Genomic DNA, 27,892 nt, shown 5'->3' on the forward strand with positions numbered 1-27,892 from the left:
GTTCGGATTCGGCGTGGTATTGCGTGGACGCGGTGGGCGATAGTCGCCATCGTACCCATACATTGGGCATTCAGGGTTGGTCGACACGTGAGAACCTGTACGGCAGCGGTAGCACTTACCCTGCTTCTTAAGGTCTTCGCGCTGCTCACGGTTGAGCGTAGGCAGGTTCTGTAGATGTGTCGGCAGATCCTCCTTCTTCTTGGTACCAGCGTACTGTAGTGGGCGCTGTACCAAGGCACCTGCTACACCGGCAGCGGCACTAGCAACTGCGTTGCCGTTGTTCTGGTTGTTCTGGCCGCCATTGCTGTTCGAGTTGCCATTGCCCCGGGGGCGCTCCTTCTGCGGGTATAGTCGATCTGTCTCGTAGAAACTCTCGTCCAGTGCGGTGCACTCCTCGATAACGTCTTGCATGCTGTCTAGGCGGCGGTCGACTTCGCGGTCGCCGAAGGTCTTGATGAAGTACTTGCGGTTCAGTCGGTTACGGAACAGCATGAGCTCGGTCTCATCGGTCCATGACATCCAGGCGCGCAACTTCGAGTAGCGGGCATGGAAGGCTACAAAGGTTTCGCCTTGTTCTTGCTTGCAGGTAGCAATGTCAACCATAGCCTTGGTTCCCTCATTGCGTGTGCCATATTGGCGTGTCATCCAGTCTAATAACTCTTCTCCAGTCTTGAACTCGTTGAAGGACTGCTGTCCAGGCACAGGGATCCTCGGCTTGATGCTTCGCTGAGGATCACCTTGTGTCCACCCATACACGAAGCGCAGACCATCTGCCTCAGTGCGGAAGGTTGCTACAGTCAGCTTTAGGAGAACACTGCTGTACCAGCTGTCGAAATTGGGGTCGTCATCGTTCTTGAAGTGCTTAGGGTCGGGCACACCCTTGCCGATCTCCATGCCGCGAGTGAGGGTGCGGTCAATGGTGAAGAGACGTTCTGGAAGGTCAACCAGTGGTGTCTGGGTGCGGGTGTTGCGCATTCTCGAGTCACGACTGTTGTTGGGTCCTGGTCGCGGACGGTCGTTGTCACGTCCTCGGCCATTGTCGCCACGGTCATCGTCGTCTCCATCGTTATCGTTATCACCACCACCGCCACCGCCCCCTCCACCAGCAGCTTCGCGATACCTACGCAATAGCTGCTCGAGTGAGGTCTCGCGTGGGCGGGAACGAGAGGGTCGGCGGCCTGAGCGGCCCCTACCTCCGTTCTGTGTGGTGTCTCCTGCCTCAAGCCGAGCCTTCAGGTCATCGACTTCTTGTTGTAGGGCCTGGTTCTTCGCCTCAGCATCTTGTGCCTTCTTCTTCTCCTTCTCGCAGATCTCGCTGAACTGCTTGCACAGGTTGTTGGCTTCCTTGTATTTCTTCCCCAGCTCTTGCAACTTAGCTGGGTCGCAATCCTTCTTGCTCTTGAGATCTGCTGCCATTTTCTGTGTGACAAGCTCTTCACTTCGCAGCATCTTGTAGATGCGGTCGTATTCGGTGTACAGCGTGGTGTACTGGGTGTTCTGGAGGTCGTTGGCTCGCTCCATTACATCGAGTTGTCTGCCCTTAGTAATTGCCGTGTTGACTGCTTGTAGCACGAAGTCGTGGGTGGTCTTCGGGTGTTGGGATGCAAGGGTCGTGAGGTTGTCTGGGGTGACATTCTGGTATTCGGATGCGAGAATGTGTTCTGCCTCGTCGAGTGATAGATACACCTCGTCTGGGTCGCCGCCTGGGTTCTCTTCGAGCTTGAACTCGAACAGTTCTGTAAAGTCAATCTCACCACCTTCTTCTCGCTCGAAGGCCTTCTGGTAAGCTTTATCAATCTCTTGTTGTAGCGCGACACCGGTGTCTACTGTGACCCGCCGGTTGTCGTCCTGTGTCTGACTCTGAGGAAAAGAGGAGAGGTCGGGGAAAAGAGATGTGCGCTGCTTGCTTTTGCCCTTAGGCTTAGGTGGCGGTCGCATGCCGCCGTTCGCTGTTTGTGAAGTCATGTTGTCTGGGTTCGGGGGAGGCGTGACGGTGCCTGTATCCTGACTGTCTACGAGCGCGCGACCACCTGCTGATGGTGTCGCCGCGTTGCGTTCTCTAGGCATCTGCGCGCTGTGCGCCTTACCGTGTTCTGTGTTCTGATGCGGCTCTGCGCGTTCTCGAGTTCTGCGGTTCTGTCTGTTCCTGTTGTTACGCGTCCCTTACCTAGATCCGCGATCTGGGTAGTAAGGTAGAACAAACTGTAAGGGCGCGCGTACCATAGGGTCCGAATGAGATAGTTGTTGTTCTACGAAGCTACGAAAGAGGAGCGCGAGGCGCGGCGAAGTTATAAAGTAAAGCCAAGCCGCGCTAACCCGATGCAGAAGGTCCGCGGTTCAGCCGGGCCGACGCAGCTACAGTGAGGGGTCGCGGGCTGCCCGTGACACGCTTCGTCGAATATAACGTTATACTACCTATTATAGGCTTACGGTTACTAAAGTAGATGTTAGGCTCTCGTATTCGAGGTAGTAGCTATACCTTCTTAAGTAGCCTTATCTTATCGAACTTAACGAACTAATAGAGGTCGAAGCGCTATAGTAGTAGCTTCGTAGATCGTCGTCTATTCACCTTAAGAAGCTTTATAATATTATAAACGTATAGCTAGCCTAGAGTCTTAGTAGTATAGTCGTTATACTAACACTACTTATAGCCGTAGCTATACGTAGAGTGCTTAATCTTATTACTAGCATCGTCAACCCTATAGTTATTATAGAGTAATACTTCTACGCGCTTATAAAGCTTAAGTACTTCGAGCAGTACGTAGTTACTAATATAGCGAGTTACGCTCTACTAGAAGTGACCGGTTAACACCTTATAACAACGCTTACGGTTATTAGCGAGTTCACTACGTCGACGGTCGTGGCCTTAGTTCTACTAATTTAGTAATGACTCGAAGAGTATAAAGATATCGTAGCGGCTACTATAGTTAAGCTACTCCTTAATACGGCCGTGATATACTTTAACTCGTAATGTTGTCTTCTCGCCGAAGTGCTTGATCTCGTTTGTCTAGTAATAGACAATACGTGTCTTAAAGCGCTACTAGTTAACGTGTAAGTACTGCTTAAACATTAGATATACTATATCGAGCTTCGTAACGTTACTATTAAACTCGTCTTCAGACTAACTCCGTACGGTATAAGTGAATAGCTTTAAGAATTGAGTAGTAGATAGACTATCCGTCTAATAGCCGTCTTGCCTAACCTGTCCGAATTCACCTCTCTCCTTCCGTATACGTATAAGGATGTCTTGCTATAGATACTAATCGTACACAATATTCGTGCTTTCTAGAAAGACCTCGTCGACGGCGAATATAAGTGCCTCTTTACGGTCAGTACCGAAGACCGTAGGCATTAGATAACTAGTCTATTTAAGGCCCTTATAAAGAGAGCGTAGCAATTCGACAAAGTGTGACTTATTAGGCTTAGGTCGAATCAAGCTAACGCCTAGCTCGATTGTATCGTTTATAGGACCAGTAGATATAATGTCAATAAGCTCTATATTGTATAGGTTTGTGCTATAGGTTGAGTTAATATAGATCGTATGCGGCGTATTCTTAAAGGCTTCAAGGCTCTTCGGATGAAGGGCTATTATGCTTCGAATTGAGCCTGTCTCGGAGTCCGTGTAGATGTCATGATATATAGACTTACTGTTGAGTAGATTGACCATCCTCTCTACTTGATTATGCTCACGCCGAGCGTTAATATTACGAGCCTAAGCAATGTTGTGAATGTCGTGAGGCTTTAGCAACACACGCCCCCTGAAATAGGCCATAATCTTCGCTGTCGACATACGTGTTTTCTAAAGGCGTTCAAGCTCCTCTAAGAACGTAGCAGTCCTTAAACTTTAGCGGTGTGTAATAAGCGCTATTACATCGTCCGGCTTATGATTGTGTCGATAGTGTTCAGGCTTGTCCGAATGCCGTATCTCCCACTCCCCTTTAGGCTCGTCTGGTATAGCAGTAACAGCGTAGAAGTAGAAAGGGCAACCACATCGCTTGGACTTCTTCTTCGCCTTGTTCTTATCGGTCTTAGCAAAGCCAGTACAGCAACACACTACCTTGTAGCGATACCGCTGTCTAGCACGGTTGCAATCCTTAGAGCCCTTCGGATCTGGTCTGTATTCGAAGCCCTCCTCTTTTCCAAACGCGTGGTAGTAATCGGTCAATTCCTTCTCGCTAGAGAACGTGTCTTCTCGCGGCATAGGACCATCTGGCACCGGCTTCATAATGAACGCGTGCTTCTGAGGCCGTGGTGATACAGAGCGTGTCGAATATTGAGGTCGTATGAAGGTGTGAGAGGTGATAGACCGCGTTCTTCGACGCCCACGCGCATCTGAGTCGGAGCGGTCAAAACAAGGTGTTTCTGGCAGCACAGGCGGTTCGGCGGCGGCGGTGAGGTCGATAGTAGGTGGCTGTGATGCTAACAACACCGTCTCGTAATCGTCTATGTCGCTATTGAGGTGGTAGTGTTGCAATGGATGAGATTAGGCTTGAGAAAGTGCGAAAAATGAGGTCCTGGGAGGGCGGATTTCGAGATCACCTCCCAGTGCCGCTGCGAGCCCACAACAACCTAACAACGCGATTAGACGCGATAACATTAGCTTGAATTGATGCGATATTGAATGCCATTTGATACAGGAGCCTATATGGCTATATCTGAAGTGTGGGTATTGCTGGGGGGAAGGCGGCGATCTGGGGGGAACGGAAGTATCGAGGATGGATCTGGTTACCAAGGGCAGTGAGGTACCTCACCACTGGATAACCAACAGCGACAGCGAGGTCACCACAACCAACCAATAACCACCGGTTAGCACCACTAACCATTAGGAACCATACCAATAAGCTCACTGCAGAGGCTCACTACAGAGAGCCTACAAGGAAGCTGAAGCATCTGCTTCAAGCCCTGCCTGAGGTGTATCTTGAGACCAAGAACACCATCCTGGCCCAGCCAGGACTGTCATATGAAGATTGTCTATAACTGCTTGAGTCACATGAATCCAGGCTGGAAGTTGCATCTAAAGAAAAAGCAATGTTTGCAGGAAGAGGTTTCCAGGGCAAGATCACCTGCCATCTCTGTGATGGTGATCATGTGATCAAAGATTGCCCACACCTCTCTGGAGCCAAGCATGCTGTCAGGAAGGACAAGCTCAACAGAGGAAACACCTCTGTTACAAAGAGACAATCATCACCACTCATAAGGAGGTCCCCATCCCCAAGCCTGAGGGACATCCTAGTGGTGATGAAGGACCTTATAAGGAAGGTGGGTGACAGCCAGAAGAAGAAAGCCTCATCCACCAAGAAGCCTATAAGAGCCTATGCAACCCAGGAAGACTCATCGGACCCTGAGACACCATCAGAGGATGATGAAGTTGATGAGGTTGCCCATTCAACTGTGGAAGCCAAAAGCAAGTACCCCTCCTTAGAGTGGTTGCTTGACTCTTGTGCTTCATCCTATATGACTGACCAGGATTCACTTTTCAGGACCCTGAAACCTCTTCAGAAGAGGAAGTGGATCAAGGTTAGGGGTGGCTACCTACATGCCACACATGAGGGGAGTGCAGTGATGGGTGGTCCTTCTAGGAAGCAGATTGTCTTGAAGTATGCCTTGTTTGTTCCTGGCCTTGGAGTTAGCCTTGTTTCTTGGAATCAGTTCAGCCAACAATTTGCTGTCCAACCACCCAGTTTCACCCTTAAATCCCTTTCTGGAAAACCTGTTGTCCAGACAAAGCTGAGAGGGGGTGTTCTATTCATTCAAAGTGTTTTAGAGCAGCTTGAAGCTATGCCTCAAGCATATGCCTCTCTACAGGAGCATGACTTGGATCTGTCCAAGTGAGGTACACATTTTGAGTGTGAATTAGAACAGGCTATGACTGCCACTAAGTCCTAGGACCAGTGGGAGCTATAGCATAGAAGATGTGCACACCTTGGCAAGGGACTGCTAAGAAACCTGCATAGAGTCACTGACAAGAAAGATCCTATTCCTGTTCCTTCTGAACACTAGAACTACAAGGTCTGCTCCCTTGCAAACATGAGGAAGTTCAAAGGACCTGCCATAGAGAGGAAAGGAGAGAGGCTGGCCCTCATCTCTATTGACATCTGTGGGCCTTTTCAAGGTGCAGTCTCAAGACTTGGCTTCAAGTACTGGCTTGAGATTGTAGACAACTTCTTATAGAAGAAGTGGGTAATCCCTTTGAAGGCTAGGAGTGATGCTCCTACAGCTCTAAAGGAATAGAAGGTTCAGGTAGAGAACAGCTCAAGGTGTTTTCTATCTGCAATCCGTAGTGATAGTGCAAGGGAAATTCTTTCCTTGCTAAAACAGTGGGAGAAGGAGTTTGGCATTCAGATGGACACAACTGATGCCTACAACTCACTTCAGAATGGACCTGTGGAAAGGTCAATCCAAGCCTCTGAGAATACAGTGAGAGCTATGCTTGAGGATTCAAATATGCCAGTTGAATTCTGGCTAGAGGCCCTTATTGCTCAAACTGTGGTCAGAAACAGACTTCCAAATAGACCAACAATAGATGGTACTACTCTTTCACTAGAAGAAGCCTTCACTGGCCAGGTACTATTGGTTGACCATTTAAGAGTCTAGGGATGTAAAGCAGTGGTCTATATAGACCCGAGATCCCAACCTCAAGGCTTGAGAAGTGACAAGCTCATAAATAGGGGTAAAGAAGTTGTCTTTGTTGGCTATGTGGAGAACACCACAAAGCAATGGCTCTTCTGGGAGCCTGACATGAAAGCCATCAAAACACACGGGCAAGTTGACTGGTTTGAGAATGAGAAGGGGGGTGATATAGATCTTGGCATCACCTTCACAAACCAGTCAAGCAGAGCCCCAAAGAGAAACCCTGTTAGAAGACCTCCTGCTCAGGTCTCCAGTTCATCAATGCAGCCACAGTAGCTCCAGGCAAAGCCTCTGTTTGTGCAACTTCCCTAACATTAGAGAGTACCAGAAGATTGGAGTAGAGGGGACTCCAAGAAAAGAAAAGGAAGAGGAACTTGTTCAGGAGGATCAACCTTAACAGCCACCTTAGCGTACAGGCAACAAGAGGTCAAGGGGGGATGAAGATGATGGCTCTGCTAAGTATGAAGCCAAGCATCATAGGGCATTGATTGCTTAGATGTTTCATCTTGATCTAACTATGAGCTAGGTTGAGGAAATCCTGAATGATATAGAGGGACATGCATTTGCTGCTGTTAGGCATGCCATAGCCTACTAGCAGGAAGTGCCAATCCCAAAGTCCTATAAGGAGGCAGTAGGAGACCCCAATTGGGGACATATATAGAAAGAGGTAATCCAGAAAGAACTTATTGCCTTAGGAAGCAACAACACCTTAGGTCCAGTTGTACCACCAAGGGGTGCAAACCTGGTTACATCTAAGTGGGTTTTTGATGTGAAAAGAATGATCAGTGGAGCTATTGAAAAGTTCAAGGCAAGACTAGTTGTAAGAGGGTTTTCACAGAAATATAGTGTTAGCTTTGAAGAGACCTTTGCACCTACTGTTAGGCATAATACCCTTAGGGTCGTCACGGCTGTAGTATATAAGAGAGATCTTGAGATACACTAGGTGGATGTGAACAATGCTTTCACCGAAAGCAGCCTTCTTAAAGACATCTATATGATCCCACCCCTCGGTGTTGAAATTCCACTATATATAGTCTTCAAGGTCTTTAGAAGCCTATATAGACTGAAGCAAGTAGCTAGAGATTAGAACAAGCTCTATATTACTAAGCTAGAACAGATTGGATTTACCTGGTCCTAGGTGGATCCATGCCTACTCATCTATAGAGGAAGAGACATTATAGTCCTCACCTATATGGATGACATCCCTATTGTAGCTCTAAAGCTGTTAGATGTTCAGTGGTTCAAGGCTGAATTTGGAAGAGTGTTCAAGATCAAAGATCTTAGGGAACCTAAGAAGATCCTTAGAATGAGGATTACAAGAAACAGGTCCTAAGGTACTTTGAAGCTTGATCAAGGACACTAAATCCAAACTAACCTTACTAAGATAGGCATCTCTCTAGAGAAGGCCACACCTACACTCTTACCTATAGACAGCTATAAGGATCTAAGACCTTCAGCTACTATAGATAAGAGGTACAACAAACAGGAGTACTAGAGTTGCAATAGTACCTAGATGTGGCCAATAACAATAACAAGGCCAGACCTTGCTTTCCCCCTTAGAAGGATCAGCTTATATGTTGCTGACCCTCCAAAGCAACATCTTAGAGCTTTAAAGAAACCCTCTAGATATCTGAGATCATACCTAGACCTAGGCTTAATGTATAGAAGGGGAGGAGGTATTCTCTAGGGATACTCAGATTCTGATTATACTATAGACAAGGCAGACAGAGTCTCAATCCTTAGACATATATAGTTCCTTTATAGATCACCTATGTCCTAGATAAGTAGGAAGCAGAAGTCTGTTACTACATCAACAATAGAGGCTAGGTTCATAGCTATAAATGTAGCAGCTAAGCAGTTATAGTTTCTTACTATAGTCCTTAGAGAGATGAGGTGTCCTGACCTGGTTAGAGAGTGTTCATTCCAACCTAGGATCAAGGCAAGTAAAAGTACTGTTGATAAGCTAAGACTAGTAAAGCTTATAGGTGACAACTAAGTAGCTTTGACCTTTATCAAAGATACCTATGTCTATGATAGGTCAAAGCATATTGATGTAGCATACTACTATGTCAGGAATCTCTAGTAGCAAAGGAAGATTATAGTGGATTACTACTACAAAAAGGATATAGTTACTAATAGGCTGGCTAAGCCCCTTAATAGCCAGTAGTTTCAAAACTTTATAAGGCAGCTCTAGCTTATATAAGGGATTGTTTGAGACCTTCTGACCTAAGTAGGAGTGTTAAGAATATACAGGTCATAGGGTCAACATTAGGTGCTTAGGGGGATTAGTAATCAGGGCTTACTAGTCAAGTCCTAAGTGCAGCTGTCCCTCCTAAAACACCTATACTATTAACTAGCGATACTGTATATAGATACACGCTATCCTATTAGGTCCTTCTTCATTTATATAATCTGTAATTCCTATCTTCTACGGCTATACAATTCGTACCTGTTTAATAGGTAGTAGTTTTATTCTTACCTTTAGATCTTAATTTAACTAGCTTCTAGCTCTAGTACCTAGTTTCTAGCGTACTTTAACTAATTTCTAGGCTATATCCTTAGTTTAGGAGCGGGCTTACTACAAAGACTAAACTCCTAGCTTAGCCTCCTTAGCTCCCTTATAGAATAAACTTATAATCTCCTTTATATCTTTAGGCTAGCTACTTTAACTAGACGCCGGATCTACTTTCTTTACGTATAACTTATAGGTATAGTTTCTTGATTTATATTAAGTATTATAGGGGTAGAACTATAGATAGTTTTGTAATAGAGGGGGATATATTAATAAGCTAAGAGCTCCTTTAGACCCTAAGATTTACGCGTCGAATCTCGTTAAACTTTAGTAGTTAATTACGTAGCGGCGGTATATAGAGACGCTACTATAATATATAGAGCCGGAAGGTAAATTTAGTAACGAGGTAGCGATTTCGAACTAATCTCTTTATAAGGCGAAGATACGAGAATCTAAGAAATTTAGATTTCTTATTTTTTAAGATCTTAGTAAATATTTTAAAGTCCGCGGACCGGTAAATACTAACGTACTTCACTACCGAGCGGGCTATACTACCGAGCGGGCCACTTTTACTAAGAACTATACTACTTCTACTTTAATTACGACGGTATCTTAATACGACGACATCCTATAGAATTATTACTAGGAGGACAATTCCTCTTTAGATTCTTCGCTATCTAGCGAGTCTACTTAATAGGTACGTACGTTATGCCCCGACTCGCTATATCGCTTATAGCGTCGTAGCCTTAGTACTAGCCGAACACTATCTAGCAACTCTCTACTCACTTCCTACCTCCTAGTATCCTCTAGAGGTATTAATTGCGACGCCTTATCGAAGGTTAGAGACCCTCTAGACTGAATATACTTGCGCTTTCGTGCTTTCCGCTATATAAGGGCCTCGTTAGACTTACGTAGCTTACTAATCTCGCTTCGTATAAGAGCCATCTGATACGCTATCTCTCTACTCCCTTTTATAAGCTAATACACCCCTTCCTATAACAAGTTTAGTAATAAACCTACCTAGGTACGCATTTTATTGGTTACTAGTGTCGATTAAGAGTCGATTTCTTTTATAGTTCGTAGTATCTTCGACTCCTAAGGGGTAGAGTCCGGAGCTAGAGGGGTTAGCGTACGTAGCTTAATATTAAGCTTATCTATCACTACCTATAGATTGAATAGAACTAAACCAGCGCCTCTAAAGCTCGATAGGATGTTCTCCTATCTAAATATAGTGTTATAGGCTGCCCGGAAGGCGCGTAAGAACTCTACTTTATCGATATAAGTGATACGCTAGCGTACTAAGCCCGAGAGCTAAGTACCGTATACCTTCTTTAAAGGCAAGTAGTAACCTATATCTGATAGCTAGAGTAAGTACGAGGCGTGCGATAGTATATATAGGGCCAAGATCATGTGTTCCTTATATAGATTCTAGAATGCCTTCGAGTTGTAGCTCTCGTAGCTATCGATAATAAGTAGTCTCTATACCCTAGTCGTACGAGCTATAGTATACTTCTAGAAATGCTCTAGCTACCGTATACCGAACTTATTATTAGTCCAGCCGTTCTCTATTAGCCCGATTGTCTAGTCTAGACCTAAGTTACCGTCTTAGTACTAGGTACTAATATACTGTTTGCCTATAAGGATGACATAGAGTAGGAGCGCTATTCCGTCTATATAGATAGTCTTAATCACTATTACCTATTCTTTATTGCCCTATTAAACGACCTTCCTCTTTCTACTACGCCTTTCTAAACCCGTAACGACGCTCTAAGACGTAATGGTATCTATTATAAACCCTGTCTCGTCGAAGTTATAGGTATCCTAGTCAAGGATACTATACTTCTCCTTTATATTACGTATAAGTAAGAACTACTCCTCGATAACGTCTAGATCTTCTATTAGGGCTCGCTAATAATCGTATCTACGTGTTATACGAATCTTTAGCTCATAATACCGCCTAATAAACCTGTCTGTCTAATTAAGACTAGCGGGCTTAAGACCCTTCTCTTATAGTAATAAATCGGCTATTACTCGTATACTAGCCTTTAATAGCGGGAAACCTCTAAGATCTAGCTCGAGTATATACTTAAGTATCACCCTCTCTTCTAGCTCTATAAGCTTCTTTGTATAAGGCTCGTAGTCACCCCGAGGAGGTCGTCTATTCAATCGATACCCTAGTATAGTTCGAGACGCGTCGTATACCTCTATAGCAAGTCGATTCGTAATTGTCGCGTCGCGTTTCGTAGCCTAGATAGCTAAGGTCAGTTTGGCCTCGTTTGAAGACAATATACCTTACGTAAGCGCTATAGTAAGCGTAACGCGAAGGCTCGCGTACGCGACGACATAGCCGCCTTAAAGTAAGTAGATAGACGTAACGACTCCTTTACCGAGTTCAACGTCTTATTTAGAAAGAGTACGAACATTATGTAGCTTTACCGCGATTAAGAGGACTATATCGATATACTTAAGCGTAAGCTAAATTACCGGTACCTCTAGAAGTTTATCTCTAAGGACCTATAGACGATTAAAGCTATAGAAGATTACTTATATCGAGCTGAGGAGGATTTCCGCCTAGTCGATATACTATACCCGAGAAAGTAGCCTACTAAGAAGGATAACAAGAAGGATAGTAAGAAGGACGAGAAGACCGACCTACCTACCGCCGGTTCTAGTAATAATAACGGAGGTAGTAGCGGTAGCGGAGGACGATCTCGACGTACCCGTAAGGCGTAGGCGGATTGTAGCGAAGTTAGTATATAGGCCGCTAATATCGGTCCTCTTGATAACGCTAAGAGCACTCGATATATAAACGAAGGCCGCTATAAGAAGTATCGTAAGACCGGATACCGCCTTACTAATCGAGTATATAAGCTCTTCGACTACGAGATACTACCCCGTCTACCTACTCTATAATAGCGGGGAAATAGTCAGGCTAGTACTTAAGCGTAGTAAGTATTAGGCCTCTTAGAAGTCTAAAAGAACTAGAGTAACTACCGCTACTAGGTAAAGGGCTATAGATATCTTCGCGTTCCTTAAGAACGATTCGAAAGGAACAAGAATAGTAACCTAAGGTAGTAATACACCTAGTAATGCCTAGTATAGCGAATAGTATCAAATCTTAGTCGTTCTTTAATATCGGTACTAACTCTAAGTTTATAGACCGAATATATACGTATAATAACAATTTCAAGGTTTATTTGTTACTAGAGCCTCTACTCCTTACGCTAGCGGATAGCTCTACCTTAGGAGTAGAGATTACGGAATAGACAACGATAGAACTAGACCTAAATAGTTATAAGGAAGTCATAAGTACGTAGCTCGCCGACCTCGAATATAATATAGTCCTCGGTAGGCCTTAGAGTATAGTACATTAGCTAGGTATCTATTATAAATCTAGGACGCTTACCCTCGACTCGGAGCGCTATAAGGAGCTATGTCTATAGGACGGCAAGCCGGTATAGGTATAGTCAGTTTATAATAAAGGAAAGTAGCCTATATAGATATATGAAACCTTCCGTCCGGTAGTAACTATAGAGGATAAACCGGAGCCCCGTCTCTATACTAGACTACCCTTACTAGTAGACGGAAGAGACACTATTAAGAAGCTATATAGGCGCTGCTTAGGAAAGGACTAGAGAACGCCGGTCGAAGCAACCGTAACTATAATACTAGGTAATTAGTTACTAGACATCCTAGAAGTAGGAGTAGGGGCTTTTATAATATATATAAGACGAAAGGGTGCTTAAGTTCACCTTATATATATCCGAGAAAAGGATGAACTACTAGGATCGAAGTAAAGTACCGATCCTCTATACTTATACGCGATATTAACCGCTTAGCCAAGCTTATACTCTATACGGCGTATAATAGGTAATTGTAGTATAGTAGTAGACGATAAGACTACGTAACGACTAGACGCTCGAGCCGTAGCCTTTATACTAGTAGTAGAAAGATCCGGGCCCTCGTTACGAGCGTATAAAATATACGCGTAAGTAGATGTTGACCGGTTCTATAAATCGCTTAATAAGGACAATATTATAGACCCGGTAGATTACCTACTACCCGAGTACCGTAAGTACGCCCGAACCTTCTCGGCTTAGGCGGTATATAAGCTACTACTATACCGACTAGGCATCGATTATAGGATTAACCTTAAGGAAGGAAGCAAGCCACCTTTTAAGTATCTATTCCGTATATCGCCTTAGGAGGATAAAGTGATTAAGCGTTAGACGGATAGCTACCTAGCCGACTAGAAGATTCGAAGGTACGTAGGACGAGTAGATATAGCTTCGCCCGTACTTATAGTACGTAAGCCTAGTAGTAGACTTCGGGCATACGTAGACTATCGCGGCCTAAACGCTATTACGTTAAAGTCTAGATACCCTATCCCCTTAATATAAGACACGCTTAATAGGATAGCGGGCAAGAAGTAGTTTACTAAGCTCGATATAATCGCCGCCTTTAATCGTATCTATATTGCGGAGGGTCACGAATAGAAGACCGTATTCACTACTAGATATAGACAGTTCGAGTACTTAGTAATGCCGTTTGGATTATATAATACGCTAGGTACATTTCAGTCTTATATTAACGACACTCTTCGCGAGTTCCTTAATAATTTCTACTCTATATACTTAGACGACATTCTTATCTTTAGCGATACCCGTAAAGAGTATATAGAATATATAAAGAAGGTCCTTTAGAAGATTTAAGGCGCGGGATTATAGCTAGACTTCTCTAAGTACGAGTTCTATACGTAATCTACGAAGTACCTAGGCCTTATTATTAGTAAGGACGGCGTGTCTATAGACCTAGCTAAAGTATAGGCTATACGAGACTAGGCTACGCCGTAGTCGGCTAAGGATATCCTCGCGTTTAATGGATTCGTAGGCGTTTACCGAAGATTTATTAAGAACTATAGCAAGATCGTCCTACCGCTAGTTAGGCTTACTAAGAAGGACGTAGTTTTTATATAGTCCTTAGAATGTCAATCCGTATTCGAGGGACTTAAATAGGTATTTACGGACGCCGAAGGTATCGTATTAGCTATATTTAAACCCGGAAGAGAGACAGTACTTAAAACTAATATATATAACTTCGTAACGGCTACTATACTTAGCTAGCGAGATAAAGACGGCGTACTACGGCCTATCGCTTACCTTTCTAAGAAGATGTCCCCCTAGGAATATAATTACGATATCTACGATAAGGAACTACTTACGATCGTCAAGGCCTTTAAAGAATAGCGACCGGAGCTTATAGCCGGAGATATAGATAGCGAGGAAGGCTACTTTAAGAACCTATAAGATAGCGGCAAGCCGGTACTCGTCTACTCCGACTATAAGAACCTAGAGTAGTTTATAACTACGAAAGAGCTAAACCGACGCTAAGTACGCTAGGCCGAATTCCTCTCCTAGTTCTTCTTTAAGATCGTATATCGACCGGGTAAATAAGGTAGAAAGCCCGATAGCCTAATACGATAGACGTAGGACCTACCGGAGCGGTATAATACTAACGACCTACGCCGATAACACTAAAACCGCGTACTACTCGGCCCTGAACGATTCCTTAGTATAGCGGGAATAAACGTCTCCGCCTCTAAGGCTCTAAGTCTCTTAGCTAGTAGGATTATATCTATAGCTACGACTACGAACACTAGTATAGTTATCGACTAGGGCCTCGAGACCGATATCCGGAATCTATATAACTAAGACAACGCCTAAGAAGCTCTATAGTAACTCCGCGACAAACAGAAGGTAACTTTACTCCGTAGTAGTAAGCTTAACGACCGCGACGCTATTATTATTAACTATATAATCTATATAAAGAACCGGTTTAGCGGGCTTAGACTATTCGTACTACCGTCCGAAGATAAGTATTATACGGTCTATAGCCGAATTATTAAGTCCTTCTACGATATACCTACTACCGGATATCTAGGAAGAGCTAAGATATATAAGAAGGTCACCTAGTACTACGTATAGCCGAGGATAGCGCGTACCGTTCGTACTTTCTACCGTAGTTATCGAGTATATACAAACACTACGACTTTAACTAAAAAGCTATATAGCCTACTATACCCGATACCGATTCTATTCGATACCTAGGAAGACGTAGCTATAGACTTCGTAGTCGAGCTACCCGAAGGACGCTATACTACCGATAGCCAGACCTATTAGAACGTCCTAATAGTAACTAATAGACTAAGTAAGGAGAGGTACCTAATCCTAGTACTAAGTATAAAGGCCGAGTATATTACGTATATCTATATTAAGTACGTATTTAGTAGGTACGGGCTCCTAAAGTCGATTACGTCCGATCGCGGTCCGTAATAGTTATTAGTATTCTAGTAACGCCTCTACGAGTTGCTATAGATCAAGCGAAAGTTATCTACTAGATACTACCCCGAGACCGATAGATAGAGCGAGAACACGAATAAGGAAATAGAAAAGTACCTCCGAGCTTTTATTAACTATACCTAGGACGACTAGCCGGATTAGCTACCGCTAGTAGAGTTTATAGCTAATAATAGAGTATCTAAAAGTACGGGAGTGTTACTATTTATAGCTAACTACGGCAAACTACCGCGATACGTAGACGGCGAGCTAGACCTTCCGATCCGAGCGATACCCGCTAAGTAGAAGCTTAACGTATAATCGGCCGACGCTTTCGTAAAGAGAATAAGCGATATACGGGAGTATCTATACGAAGCAATAAATATAATATAAGACTTATAAGCCGACTTCCCTAATTAATATCGTACGCTAGTACCTACGTACGAGGTAGGCGATAAAGTCTACTTAAGTACCCGTAACTAGCGTATAGCTCGGCTATCTAAGAAGCTTAACTATCGCTACGTAGGCCCCTACGTAATAACAGAAGTACTACCGAACGATACGTATCGCCTAAGCCTACCGCGGTCGCTAGGGAACCTATATAACGGATTCTATACGAACCTCTTACTCCCTATATATAAAGCGTTGCCTAGCTAAGTAGAACTAACCCTACCGCCAATCGAGGTGGAGAACAAAGAGGGGATTGATTAGTTCTAGTATATAGATAAGATCCTAAATATACGGAGGAAGTACGGCTAGTATAAGTATCTAGTTAGTTAGGTAGGAGATAACGAGGATCTATTATAGGAGCTAGCGGAGGATATAATAATAGAGACAGCCGCCGCCTCTATTATAGACTTCTACTACAATAGCCTAAGGAAACTAATACCTACCGGCTTTATAGTACTAGAAGGATAGGTAGCGAGTAAAGCGAACCCTCCGCGTCGGTATTAGTTATAGCTAAAGTAGTAACTATAGGTAGGCACTGCCTTTAGGCAGAAATAGCGCCTATAGCTCTCCTATATAAGGTAGATAACTATGTTAGTCTAATAGCGATAGTAGCTTTAGATAAAGACCCGTATAGTACGGACCCGAGAAAAGCGACCGATAGTAGGAATACGAGCAATATACGTCAATACGAATAGGAAGCTTCCTATAACTCTATAACCTTAACGGCACCGCTATCTTCGAATAGTATTAGGTCCTATAGCTCTTTAGATGCTTATATAATAGCGCCTATAACGGAGGCCTTCGTAGACTTCGTAAATCGCTACGACTCTCTCGGTATCCGATATAGTAAGGATAATAATAGTATAGTAAAGCGTAAGAGCGTAGCGATAGACGACTTAACGAACGACGACGAAGACGACGTTATAGAGGACAAAGTAATAGATAATAACGCGATAGATAATAAAGCGGATAATCTAGAGAACAATACGACCTTCGCGTAGGCCTACGTCGTAAGGAAGAATAGTACTAAGGACAGGCCGATTTTTTAGAGGGGGGGGGGTGCTGTCACGGGCCTAGGCGGATGTCTAGTGAATAGTAGTCGGTCACGTGACTCGGCACGGGCCGGCCCGTATGCCTCGGCTTATATATTAACTTTCCGTACCTCGTACTCCGCTTAGATAGCCTGTCTAATAACTTCGTTATTTGCCCTATATTAAGAACGGCTCCCTTATACTAAGATTATACCCTAATCTAGGAATTTAGTTCTTAAAGTCTAGAAAAGGACACCTTATTAGATAGTATAATTCTGATTATATAATAGATAAAGTAGATAGAGTCTTAATCCTTAGGTATGTCTTCTTCCTCTATAGGGCACTAGTTTCTTAGATAAGTAAGAAGCAAAAGTCTATAGCAATAATAGAGGCTAAATATATAGCTATAAATGTATATATAAAGTAGTCCTAATTCCTAGCTTTACTACTAAGAGAAATAGATTATCTAGAGTTAGTAGGAGACTGTTCCTATTAACTAAGAATTACTAGAAACTAGGAGACTATATCAAATTTAAGACTAGTCTAATTAAGAGGTAACAATTAAGCTGCCCTTACCCTAGTAAAAGATATATATATTTATAACAAGTCGAAGTACATTAAAATTACCTATAACGCTATTAGTCCACTTTAGTAGAGGAGGCTTATTGCTATTAAGTACACCCTAACCTCTAAGATAGTTATAGATAGGTTTACAAAACTAAAGACTAGTCTACACTTCTAGAGGTTTATAAGCTAGCTTAACCTATTATAGAAAGGTCTAAGTACTATTAATAGGAAGTGAGCAGACTATAACCTCCTATACGAGATCAGTAGGAGTATTGAGATATAGCATCTCAAAGGGAGTTAATAATTAGGAAGTGATCTAGTAGCCTAAGGCATCTACGATAACTTAGCTTATAGGGAGATACCTTCTCTCCCCTTTAGCTTAGATAGACATCTAATATAATTAACATATTGGTTCCTAATATATTGCTATATACTCGTACTATTAGTCAGTTGAAGATTGATCTCTTACTCTACTCCGCTACTATTAATCCGTACCTATTTAACACGGTACGTATTTAGTAGATATAGACTTCCGAAGAGCATTGTTTCCGACCGAGGTACGTAGTAGGTGTCCGTATTCTAGAGAAGACTCTACGCCTTACTAGGCATCAACTAGAAGCTCTTATCCGCGTACTACCCCGAAACAAATAGACAGTCGGAGAATACGAACAAAGCTATAGAGCAATATCTTTAAGTATTCATAGCTTACGTATAGGATGATTGGCCAGATTAGACACTACTAGTATAGTTTATAGCTAACAATATAGTATCGGCTACGACTAGTATATCACCGTTCTACGCTAATACGGGTCGTAATCTACGGTTCTCCGAACTTGAGTTAGAACTACCTATGCCACTAATGCTGCATAAGTAGAGACTCGACGCCTCTATAGTAGACCGGCTCGCGACAAGGATGGCTAATATGCACGAACACCTACGCTAACAAATGGCCTTAGTACAAGCCGTATAGGCGGAATACGCTAACTAGAACCGAACACTAGCACCTCGCTATAAGGAAGGAGATGCGGTGTATATGAGCACATAGAACTGGACTATAGAGCGACCTTCTAGAAAGTTGGATATGAAGTGGTCCGGTCTATACGTGATCTCGGAGGTACTGCCGGGCAACACCTACAAAGTGGGTCTTCCACCTACTATGAATATCGACAATCGCTTCTACTCACACCTCCTATAACCAGCACACGACCCGGTGCCAGGACAATAACAACCGCCGCCACCACTAGTGCATATCGTAGACGACGAACAACACGAAGCCGACCCTGCCGAACCGGACGAGTGGGAAGTGGAGGAGATCTTGGACTGCAAGAAGCGAGTGCCACGCGGAAGAGTGCCTCGAGGGCAGCAATAGAAGGAACCATATTGGTAATACCTTGTGAAATATGTAGGCTATGCCGAGCCTTCCTATAAAGCTGCGGACTAGGTTATTGAGGGAGCCGCCGCCTCTGTCGCCGACTTTCATCACAATCATCCGCGAGCAACCAAACCACCTGGGTTTCATCCACCTGTAGACTGGGTTGCGAATGAGACGGCTACCGGCATGCGCCTAGCACGTCTAGCACCCGAAGCGGCAGCGATGGCTCTAATGTCGGTGGGATCTGGCCTCAAGGATGAGCGTGAGAAGGAGAGTGATACGCGCCGCGATGACGATCTCTCTCGACACACAGAACAAGCATTAGAAGACGAAACAGCTGATGCGAGTCAATGCGAGTCGGACGATTTGCCAAACACAGTGTGTAGCCGCCTAGATAGCGCGAGTGCCGTCCGGACATTAGCTGAGGCTGTTGGACCGTGTCGCCGCGACAACCCACCTGCGTCACGTAGCATCATGGAAGGAGGCGATGGATGGACAGGTGACGAAGATGATTTGACGGACAACGACATGATGGACGATAAGAAGTTTGCAATGGCAATAATGGGCCCGGAGCGCACTCTCAGAGGGGGGGGTAGTGTCACCGTACCGGGGAACATTCACCTCAACCTACGTGCACGGGCTTGGACCCCTGCTTACGTAAGCGGGTTTGGCGCTCGTATAAGAACCTCGCGCACCCCGCGCCTCTCTTAGATAGAACATCTATTCGACTTGTACCTTATCCGACCACGTGCTTGCACCTGCTTATGACATAGGTCAGAGGGTACGAAAGAGGGCTAGCTAAGTAGACGGCGGTATAGTAACTACGGTCGGACTAGCTGTAACGTACGAACGTACTAGGAAGACAAAGAGAACAATTCTGAATCGGATGAGAGTATTAAGTTCACTGCTAGCGCTAATTAGACTCGCTAACGCTCGCCCAATTAGCGCTGTCGCTTTCCGGTGCAGCTTCGCCCATGTTAAAACGCGCCTTCGGCGCAATCATGCGGCTATGGTGCTTTGGACTTATGGGATGATGCTGCGTAATGCTCCCTGGACGGGTCAGCTGAAGGTGTTCTTGGATGAGGGGAGGAGTGGTGATGTTGAGACATTCATACTCATGGGGAAGGGGCATGTGGAGTAAGGCGGGATGCGGGATGCGTAGGCAGGACAGGTTTGTGAGCTGAGGTATCCTAGATCTGTGCTTGCGACGGGGATTGCTTTGTTTGAGGGCAACTATCCAAACGAGTTACAGGGCAACCTGCCGCAGCTTGTGAGGTCGTTGTGTGAGTTGATGCGGGAGCTTGTCACTTTGAAGTAGAAAATAAGCAGAGGAAGATTTTGCCTCATATCACTTGTTATCTGGAACTTGCAAGTCTTGTTGGCGGAGTCAAATTGCCCTGATGCCCACGAACGTATGGGACGGCCAAGGGATTTGTGGTCACAGCCCCCCATGATACGCTCTGAGAGATAGTAGCCATGCTAGTCTAGGCTCAGGACACCGTACCGTTTCGTGGGCGATGATGCAGGCGATCTCCTATCAGACCCATCGAAGCATCGACAATGAGCTTAATTCATCTTGTCCAGTATGACCAGCTGCAAGACGCGGCACTAGAGACTCTAGACGCAAGGTGCTACAACTTGTGAAGTGTTCATATCGTTCTGCGAAGCGAGCTACACACTACCGTCAAAGTAGCACACTATAGGCCGACCAAATGAGAAGGATCAACAGGGGTGGTCGTCATTCAGTCTCGCGAAAGTTCATCCACAGTGATCAAAATGCGTTGAACATGTCATCCACCAAGATGACCTCCACAGGGCACATAGACAAGAGCTGGCCTAGTCTATACGAGCTCGAGGCAGCTACCTTCCTGCTATGCCTGCGGTTCTTCCTCATACGACTCATGCAAGAGTATGGGTACATTTTGTGTCTCCAGTCCGTAAGTGGAGCATCGACCAGTCTCAATCAAGCCCCGGTGCTCACACTTTCTTGGACTTTAATATGTTGTCGCATCTGTGGCAAGGAGGATTCTGTGGAGGCTCGAAAACCGCGACCGTGTCCCCCGAGTCGGCATATGTTGTACCTGGCCATGCTCCGGCAAGAAAGGAGGACTGGCTTTGCGCACCATCAACCACAGTAGAGTATTTGACATCTGTCGTGTTCCCACTACCACGTAGCGTCGTCACGCGAATGCACAAAGATACGCCGTCTGGACCTTGCTGGCCCCTTCTACGCTTTTGATGTCGCTGAGTTAAACGGTCGAATCAGTGGTATTATGCTGAGCCGAAGCAGATTCCACCGCTTGTTGGTGACTAGGCGGAGGCCATCTCGGACGTTCCAACTGCCGCTCTATGATCGGATCACTCGCACAACATCCACTTCTACTTTCGACGAGAAACAACTCGCACAGTGCCAACATCTCATGCGCTGGCACTGCAACACTCTCGCCAAATTCTTCAAACGTATGACCAAATCCAGCGACAAGCGAAGCGCGAAACGTAACAGGCATTCTCTGTCGATGATCCACCTTAGTCACCTGCCTCACGCGGTACTTGTACGACAGACATGTCAAAGCGGGGAGCTACATGCTGCAGGCATGAGCAGAAGGGGCGATAGATCTGATTTTTGTAAGCATCTAGCTCGTGAGGTACGATATGACCTGCCTTGATTCGTTCTGTGCCTATCGCTTCCCTTGCCTTGTGTTCGGAAGAAATGTTGAGGACAGGACCAGTACCGTGGATAAGAGCTGCACTTCGCCTTTGACGTGATACCACTTTGCGACACGGACCATCGAGGGGATGCTTCGGTGGACAGATGCAGATGTCAAGAGAGGGTCATCGGCATATCGTCAATGGTAGGGTTCTGTGGCCACGCGTGTTGGGGTCCAGCAGACTGTGCTGGTTCAGACTGAGTATCGCTTCCATCCAGAATGGCAGATCCGTCTCAAGGCTATCGGGCGTCCTGCGGAGGGTAAGCCGATCCCGTGTGCTTGTTTGCCATGTATGGTGGGCTCATCTCACGACACCAACACGTGGTGCTCTGTTTCGTGGAGCATTTGCGTTGATTTGCACAGCAACCTTCCATGCCACTGTGCCTTTCCAGTCTCGACCCGTCTGTCCGATCCAAGCTGGTGAGACTGATACCTGGCTTATAGCTGTGCCTCGCTGAGGGCCATTATCGTCCGGCCTGGCTGTGGTCCAGTCCGTGGGAGACATACATCATTGGACATGTCCTTCACCATCAGCAGTACTTCGCGATCCGTAGATGGGAGGAACGCTGCCCCAATCAGCTCAAGAGAGGTATCATGCCTGCTGCATCTGCATCGAATGCTCACACAAATCTCATGGAGGGAGTTTCGTTTACGTAGGACCTGTCCCGTGCCTGCCAAGGTTTCAGAGAGCTTGGATGCCTAGTCGATCGTCAAGTAGGATGGCCATCGCGAATGTGGAAGGGACAGACCTAGGTACATCGCACAGTATGGCCAAGGTCGAGTTAAATCCAACACTGTGCTTGTAGATGCAGGCGCACAATGGGTCGCGCACATTCTTCGCACTTCCACCACGTCATCGCTACTGTAGTAGTAAGTGGAGGCCCCGGCGAAGGATCGTCAACTGCTAATGCTCCTCGTGAGTGACTCGGCACGTGGGGTCTCTCTGGCTACGGATCGTCAAAATGGCAGGGACGGCCATTTTCACGCTGTCCAGCGCAGTAGAGCACTCTCTTGAGCGAGGGCCTGCTGCGATGCGAGTGAGGTCGCGACCCCAGCCAGTGCATGCCTCGGGGGAGCCCTCGAAAGTGGAAGTGAGTGACGCGCGGAGCTTTCCGTGCGGTTCTCAGACTCATGTCAAGCTTGACAGCGTTACGGTCGCGCCTTGCAGACATGTTGAACCACTAAAGACGCTCGTGATTTCAATATGACCACTACTCCAGCCCAAAAGAATTCGAATTGACCAGCGAGACCTGAGTGCGGCGGCATCTTCCAGCAAGGCTTGATGAGGACCGGGAGTCTGCACGCATCCGTAATATAGGACAAGGGCACTGCGCCGTTGAGGTGACGGTCCTGTTGCCGGGTCGTGTGATGTCGTAGAGCATTCGTGAGCTATAGCCATCACAGTCTTGCTCCAGCAGGATTTACTGGCAGCTTGCAGTTCTGTCCACTCCAAGACGCCAAGGTCCATATCTGATGTCGCGATTCCGAGTCGAGCGCTCTCGCAAGACGATGCTTTGTGGTCATCATCAGCTTTCCGAATGCCTTGCTCCGGGTAGTGGTTTTTTAACGGGCGGGAGGATGCTGGGTGGGCACGATTGGGGAATGCATAACCAGGAGCGAGACCTTATGGCTGAGGAAGCAGCCGAAGTCGAATCCGCAGCTAAACCCCGGCGTGGACCGCCTCAAGTTCGGACCGGAAACATGAAGACACCTTGCGCTCCTGGCTATGGTGAGGTAGCGTTTGGTGTTCAGAGTCCTTCGATATGCAGAACGCTGGATTGAGCCCTCTTTGCTACAACGGCGTGTCCAGTTGAATGACTTTTGCCAGGACAAAGGTTCAATATCACCAGGTCCTCATGTCGCATGCGACGTGATACCATTGGAACCGATGAGTCGGGAGCAGAGGCGAAAATCGAAGCTCAAAATCCCTAAAGCGGCGCGTCATCACCATGCAAGACGCACGTCGACCAGTGGTGAGCACATGTCGCAGACCAGAAGAGGAAGTCGTCAGCAGTATGGTGATAGGCGGTCCGATGTTTGCGCAGTGCGCTACAGCAGCCAGACTAGCCGTGTCGGTCCCCATGCACCCGCGAAGCGGGTGTTGGACAACCCAGTGATATTGGACACCTCAACGATATCAATGAGGTGTATTCAACTATCTATTGGCTATATCGTCCATACAGGCAAGCCATATTGGCATAATCTTCCGTCTCTCCACTGGATAAGCAGGTCTGTTGTATGTCCCCTTGATATAGCTCATAATCTTGCTTATCCGGTGTCTCAATTCACCTGTTCTTGCACGTGCTAGCTGGGCTTCAAGCTGCTTTACTGTGTTCTCTTCACGTTCTTGTATAGCAGCTCTTGCGTTGATAGCCTTCATGACACCTCCACGCTGAAGGTGTTGTCTCTTCTGAGTGTTGCGAGCATTGCGAGCGTTCTGGCGGACCGTGGTGTTGTTCAATTCAGCTACTGCTTCGGCGCCCTCAACGATAGCAATCTGGGCTCCACGGAAGAGTGGCTCCAGTCGCTGCTGAATAGACTCATCTATCAATGGATCAGCTATAAGCGCAGCAGTGTATCGACCGAAGGTCCTCACTGTTGTTGGAAGCTGCTTATCGTTGACAATCGGCTCCGGTGTTGAGACTCGTTTATTCGATCGAAGAGCAGCTAGGTCTTGCCTTGCACGAGCCAATATTGGCTCCGGATTGAAGGGGTAGATACCACACTTCTCGAAGCCGCTTATGATGGTTGTTGGCTTCATTGCTTGCCTTCTGAAGGCCTCGAAGTCATGCAAGAACTAGATCCAGTATGGTATCGCTTGAGGATCGAATTTGCGCTGATCTGGACCATCCGGAGTCGCGCGGATACGCCTATCTTGTCACACCTCCTCAAGTAGGTTGCAAGAACAGCGTCTTGATCGTCTGTCAACACCGTGTGCGTACGCGGCCGTGTGCTGCGTGAGTTGTGACCGAGAAGTCGTCTTCTGAAGCGTTGGTAATCGACACCCCAGTTGGCGGCTACCTGCTTGACAGGACCTGGATTTGACGCGTCGCAGTACCACTGCACGGCCTCACTGATGAGCTCCTCTTCTTCACGATAGATGGAAGCAACCATATTGATGAGATAACGCGTGTTGAATGGAAGATACGCGTGTTGGAAAGCGTGGTTTTATTGAGGTGTCCAATATCACTGGGTTGTCCAACACCCGCTTCGCGGGTGCATGGGGACCGACACGGCTAAAGAGTGCACTATAGGACAGTAGTGAGGTGCCAACGGCCGTCAGATCTTATCTCACCGGTGCCAGGCCCACCAGCCAGGGCTTCACAGGGGGCGGCCGCCATCTACCCAGGAGCGCTGTGGAGATCGGTTGCGAGGCGACGGCCAGCACAAGCGCCGCATGCACGGTCCGCGTTGGCGGTGCTGCGGAAGTTGAGCCGTACGCGCGACCCGGGACAGCGAGCAGGAACTTGGAAGATGCCGTCAGCATCAGCATATTCTCATGCAGCCCTTGGCACCGTCGAGGCACCTCGTCAGACGCCGGAGGGGAGGCGGCATCATGTTATGCGTTTAGGGAGGCGTGCTGGTCTGGCTGTCTGGAGTGTTTCGACCACGTGGTCCCACAGCAGTATTCGTCCTGACTCCTCTCAGAGTCGTCGGTGGTTGCTCGACAATCTGCCGGTGCTTGTGCTTGCTGGGGGGCGCGACCAGCATGGTTGCGCTACAGCCTACGTCGCTGCATCCTGGATCAGGCGGATTCGATGCGGCTCCACGATCATGTCCGGGTAATAAACAGCAGATGGGCGACGCCATGTCTGATGTTGGTGTGCTGACACAGTGCTAAGCTTCTCATCAGAAGATTGTGGAGTCAGCTGCAGGTGTACAGGTGTACGGACGACCGTTAAAGACTTTTGTGCAACAACTCGACATAGAAATAGCGGCGGCGGATCTGTTCCGGTACTTTGTCTTATCTATAATACGGAAAGCTCTGCTATACCTTAAGCTACGTAATTACATATTTCTAGAAATGTGTATTATGTTTTAAATAGAAAGGGATATATAGGTTATTAGTATATATCTATTATAAGGTTAGATATACCTTTCCACTTTATATATCCTTTAATTAGACGTATAATAGAGGAATAAGGTAGTACGGTAATATAAGAAGGAATATAGATACGACTAAATTAAATAGCTATCTTATCCTATATTCTCCTAGGTCCGACTATCATTCTTCTTATTATAATTATACTATTTTACGCCTCTATACTATATACTTCGTCCTATCTAGTCTTCCTCTAATTATATAGGCCCGTCTGATTGATCCTAGGCCTTCTATATCTCTAGAGAGGCGGGCGATACCTTTAAAGCTATACGCTTATACCTAGAAGTAACTAGAGTTAATAGACGTAGTTTCTATAATTCGTGAGCTAGTATTAGCCGTTAACCTATATGTATAATATATACTAGCTCCGGTTCCGGGCTTCTAACGTCCTCGTCTTTACTTAATAGCTTACTATTAGTTATTAGTAGACTAGGCTCTAGCTTAATAGCTAGTACTAGAGGATCCTTCTTAGTTCACCGCTCTTCTTTAACCTCTCGCTTAATCTAGGGTACTATAACCTCTTATTATATATATATAGATGATTAGAAATAAGTCTTATAATTACAAGCTTAACCTTAGTAGAAAGCTTTACGTTGTCCTTATTCTTCGCCTTCTTACCCCGACCCTTCTTAACCTTTAGCTACTCTTCCGGTACCGGCGATACTATATATAATACCGACTAAGATTTCTCTTTAGCCTTATACTTAAAAATAATCTATATCTAGTATAGATAAGTCTTTATCTTACTTTACTTTATATCTACTTTAAGATTATAGAATCTACTTAGCGTAGTATCTATAAGCAAGGAAGAGGCGATACGTATCGGATCTAACTCTATACTATAAAAATATATAATATATATATCTTTATTAGTAGCGTAGTTAAACTATCTTAGTCTATCCGGAAGATATTTATAAAGAAATTAGATTATTACGGAGTAAATGACGTATATACTAAGGTTTGTTATAGTATATATATATATTTTTTATTATGCTATTATAGAGCCTAGTAGCCTATATAGCTATACTACCTACTTCTAGTTATAAAGGGGAAACTCGTATTATAAAGTAAAAACCCCTCTCCTCTCCTATATGTTCTTCACCTTACCTTCTTTCGTATTTTCCTTATTAAGAGTATACTATTAAGAATATATAGGTCATAGGGTCAACATTAGGTACTTAGGGGGATTAGTAATCAGGGCTTGCTAGTCAAGTCCTAAGTACAGCTGTCCCTCCTAAAACACCTATACTAATACCGGCGATACTATATATAGATACACGCTATCCTATTAGGTCCTTCTTCGTCTTTCGTATGATCCGCCGTCTTCCACTACTACGCAACTCGTACCTATTTAACATATACTAGTGTTATAGGCCTACCCTAATAACTACCCTATCTACACCCCCTTAACCTCCCGCCTCTTCTCTATCTACTCCTCCGTCTCGCTAGCTAGCGCGAACTGTTTAAGAAAGCCCTACTATAGTATCTACTATACTATCCGTCTTACGTCTTACTTATCCGTTACGATTAACTAGTAGTTACGTCTTACTACCTTAGCTCTCTACTAGCCTCGTCCTTCTACCTATTACGGGTACCGTAGTATTATATACTCCGGGTTCTATAACGGGTAGTTATACTAGTATACTAGGCTATATACGTCCGGGACTTTCCTTCTATATAGGTAGGCCCTAAACCTAATATATTTGGACCTAATCTATATCGCGATACTTACTTCGGCCCTTATTAGGTCACGGTAGAGTAGGTCGTTATGTCTCTAGAAGGGGCGTAAGGCTAGGGGTCCTCGATTTAGTAGGGGGTTCTCTTTCTATTCCTATTCCTAAAGGTAGCCCGCTACCTACTCTACGAGGCTTTACGTCTTTACCTTATTACCCTTTTTCCTCCGTACCTTTTCCTCCTCCTCCTCCCTCTCTAACTACTCCTAGGTTTGCTTAACGACTTTAAACGTACGTAGGTCGTCTTACTTTTAGCTTTAACGTGCCCTAAGGCTAGGTAGTCGGTCGTACCTCCTAGCGATCTTCTCCGTAGAGTCCCGAATAGCTTATTATACTAGATAATCCGCCGTCTTCCTAGCGTATTAGATCCTTATTTCCTTAATATAATGCTTAATCGGGGGGGACCCTATCTCTACCTCCGCTACTCTCGTTAGCGTTATCTTATAGGCTCC

General features: G+C 45.5%; 2 protein-coding genes across 2 annotated transcripts; both read left to right on the forward strand.

Moving 5' to 3' along the window:
* Nucleotides 1–19,906: 19,906 nt before the first annotated feature.
* On the forward strand, nucleotides 19,907–20,215 carry CLAFUR5_06050 (uncharacterized protein; the record flags this gene model as incomplete). Its single annotated transcript, XM_047905198.1, has 2 exons — nucleotides 19,907–20,034; nucleotides 20,092–20,215. 2 exons carry the CDS (start codon nucleotides 19,907–19,909, stop codon nucleotides 20,213–20,215), a joined length of 252 nt encoding a protein of 83 aa, XP_047761859.1.
* A 5,099-nt stretch (nucleotides 20,216–25,314) lies between these two features.
* Nucleotides 25,315–25,647, forward strand: CLAFUR5_06051 (uncharacterized protein; the record flags this gene model as incomplete). Its single annotated transcript, XM_047905199.1, has 2 exons — nucleotides 25,315–25,387; nucleotides 25,448–25,647. 2 exons carry the CDS (start codon nucleotides 25,315–25,317, stop codon nucleotides 25,645–25,647), a joined length of 273 nt encoding a protein of 90 aa, XP_047762478.1.
* Nucleotides 25,648–27,892: the final 2,245 nt, after the last annotated feature.

The sequence above is a fragment of the Fulvia fulva genome, chromosome 5 (genome assembly GCF_020509005.1).
Source record: "Fulvia fulva chromosome 5, complete sequence".
NCBI classification, from domain to species: domain Eukaryota; kingdom Fungi; phylum Ascomycota; class Dothideomycetes; order Mycosphaerellales; family Mycosphaerellaceae; genus Fulvia; species Fulvia fulva.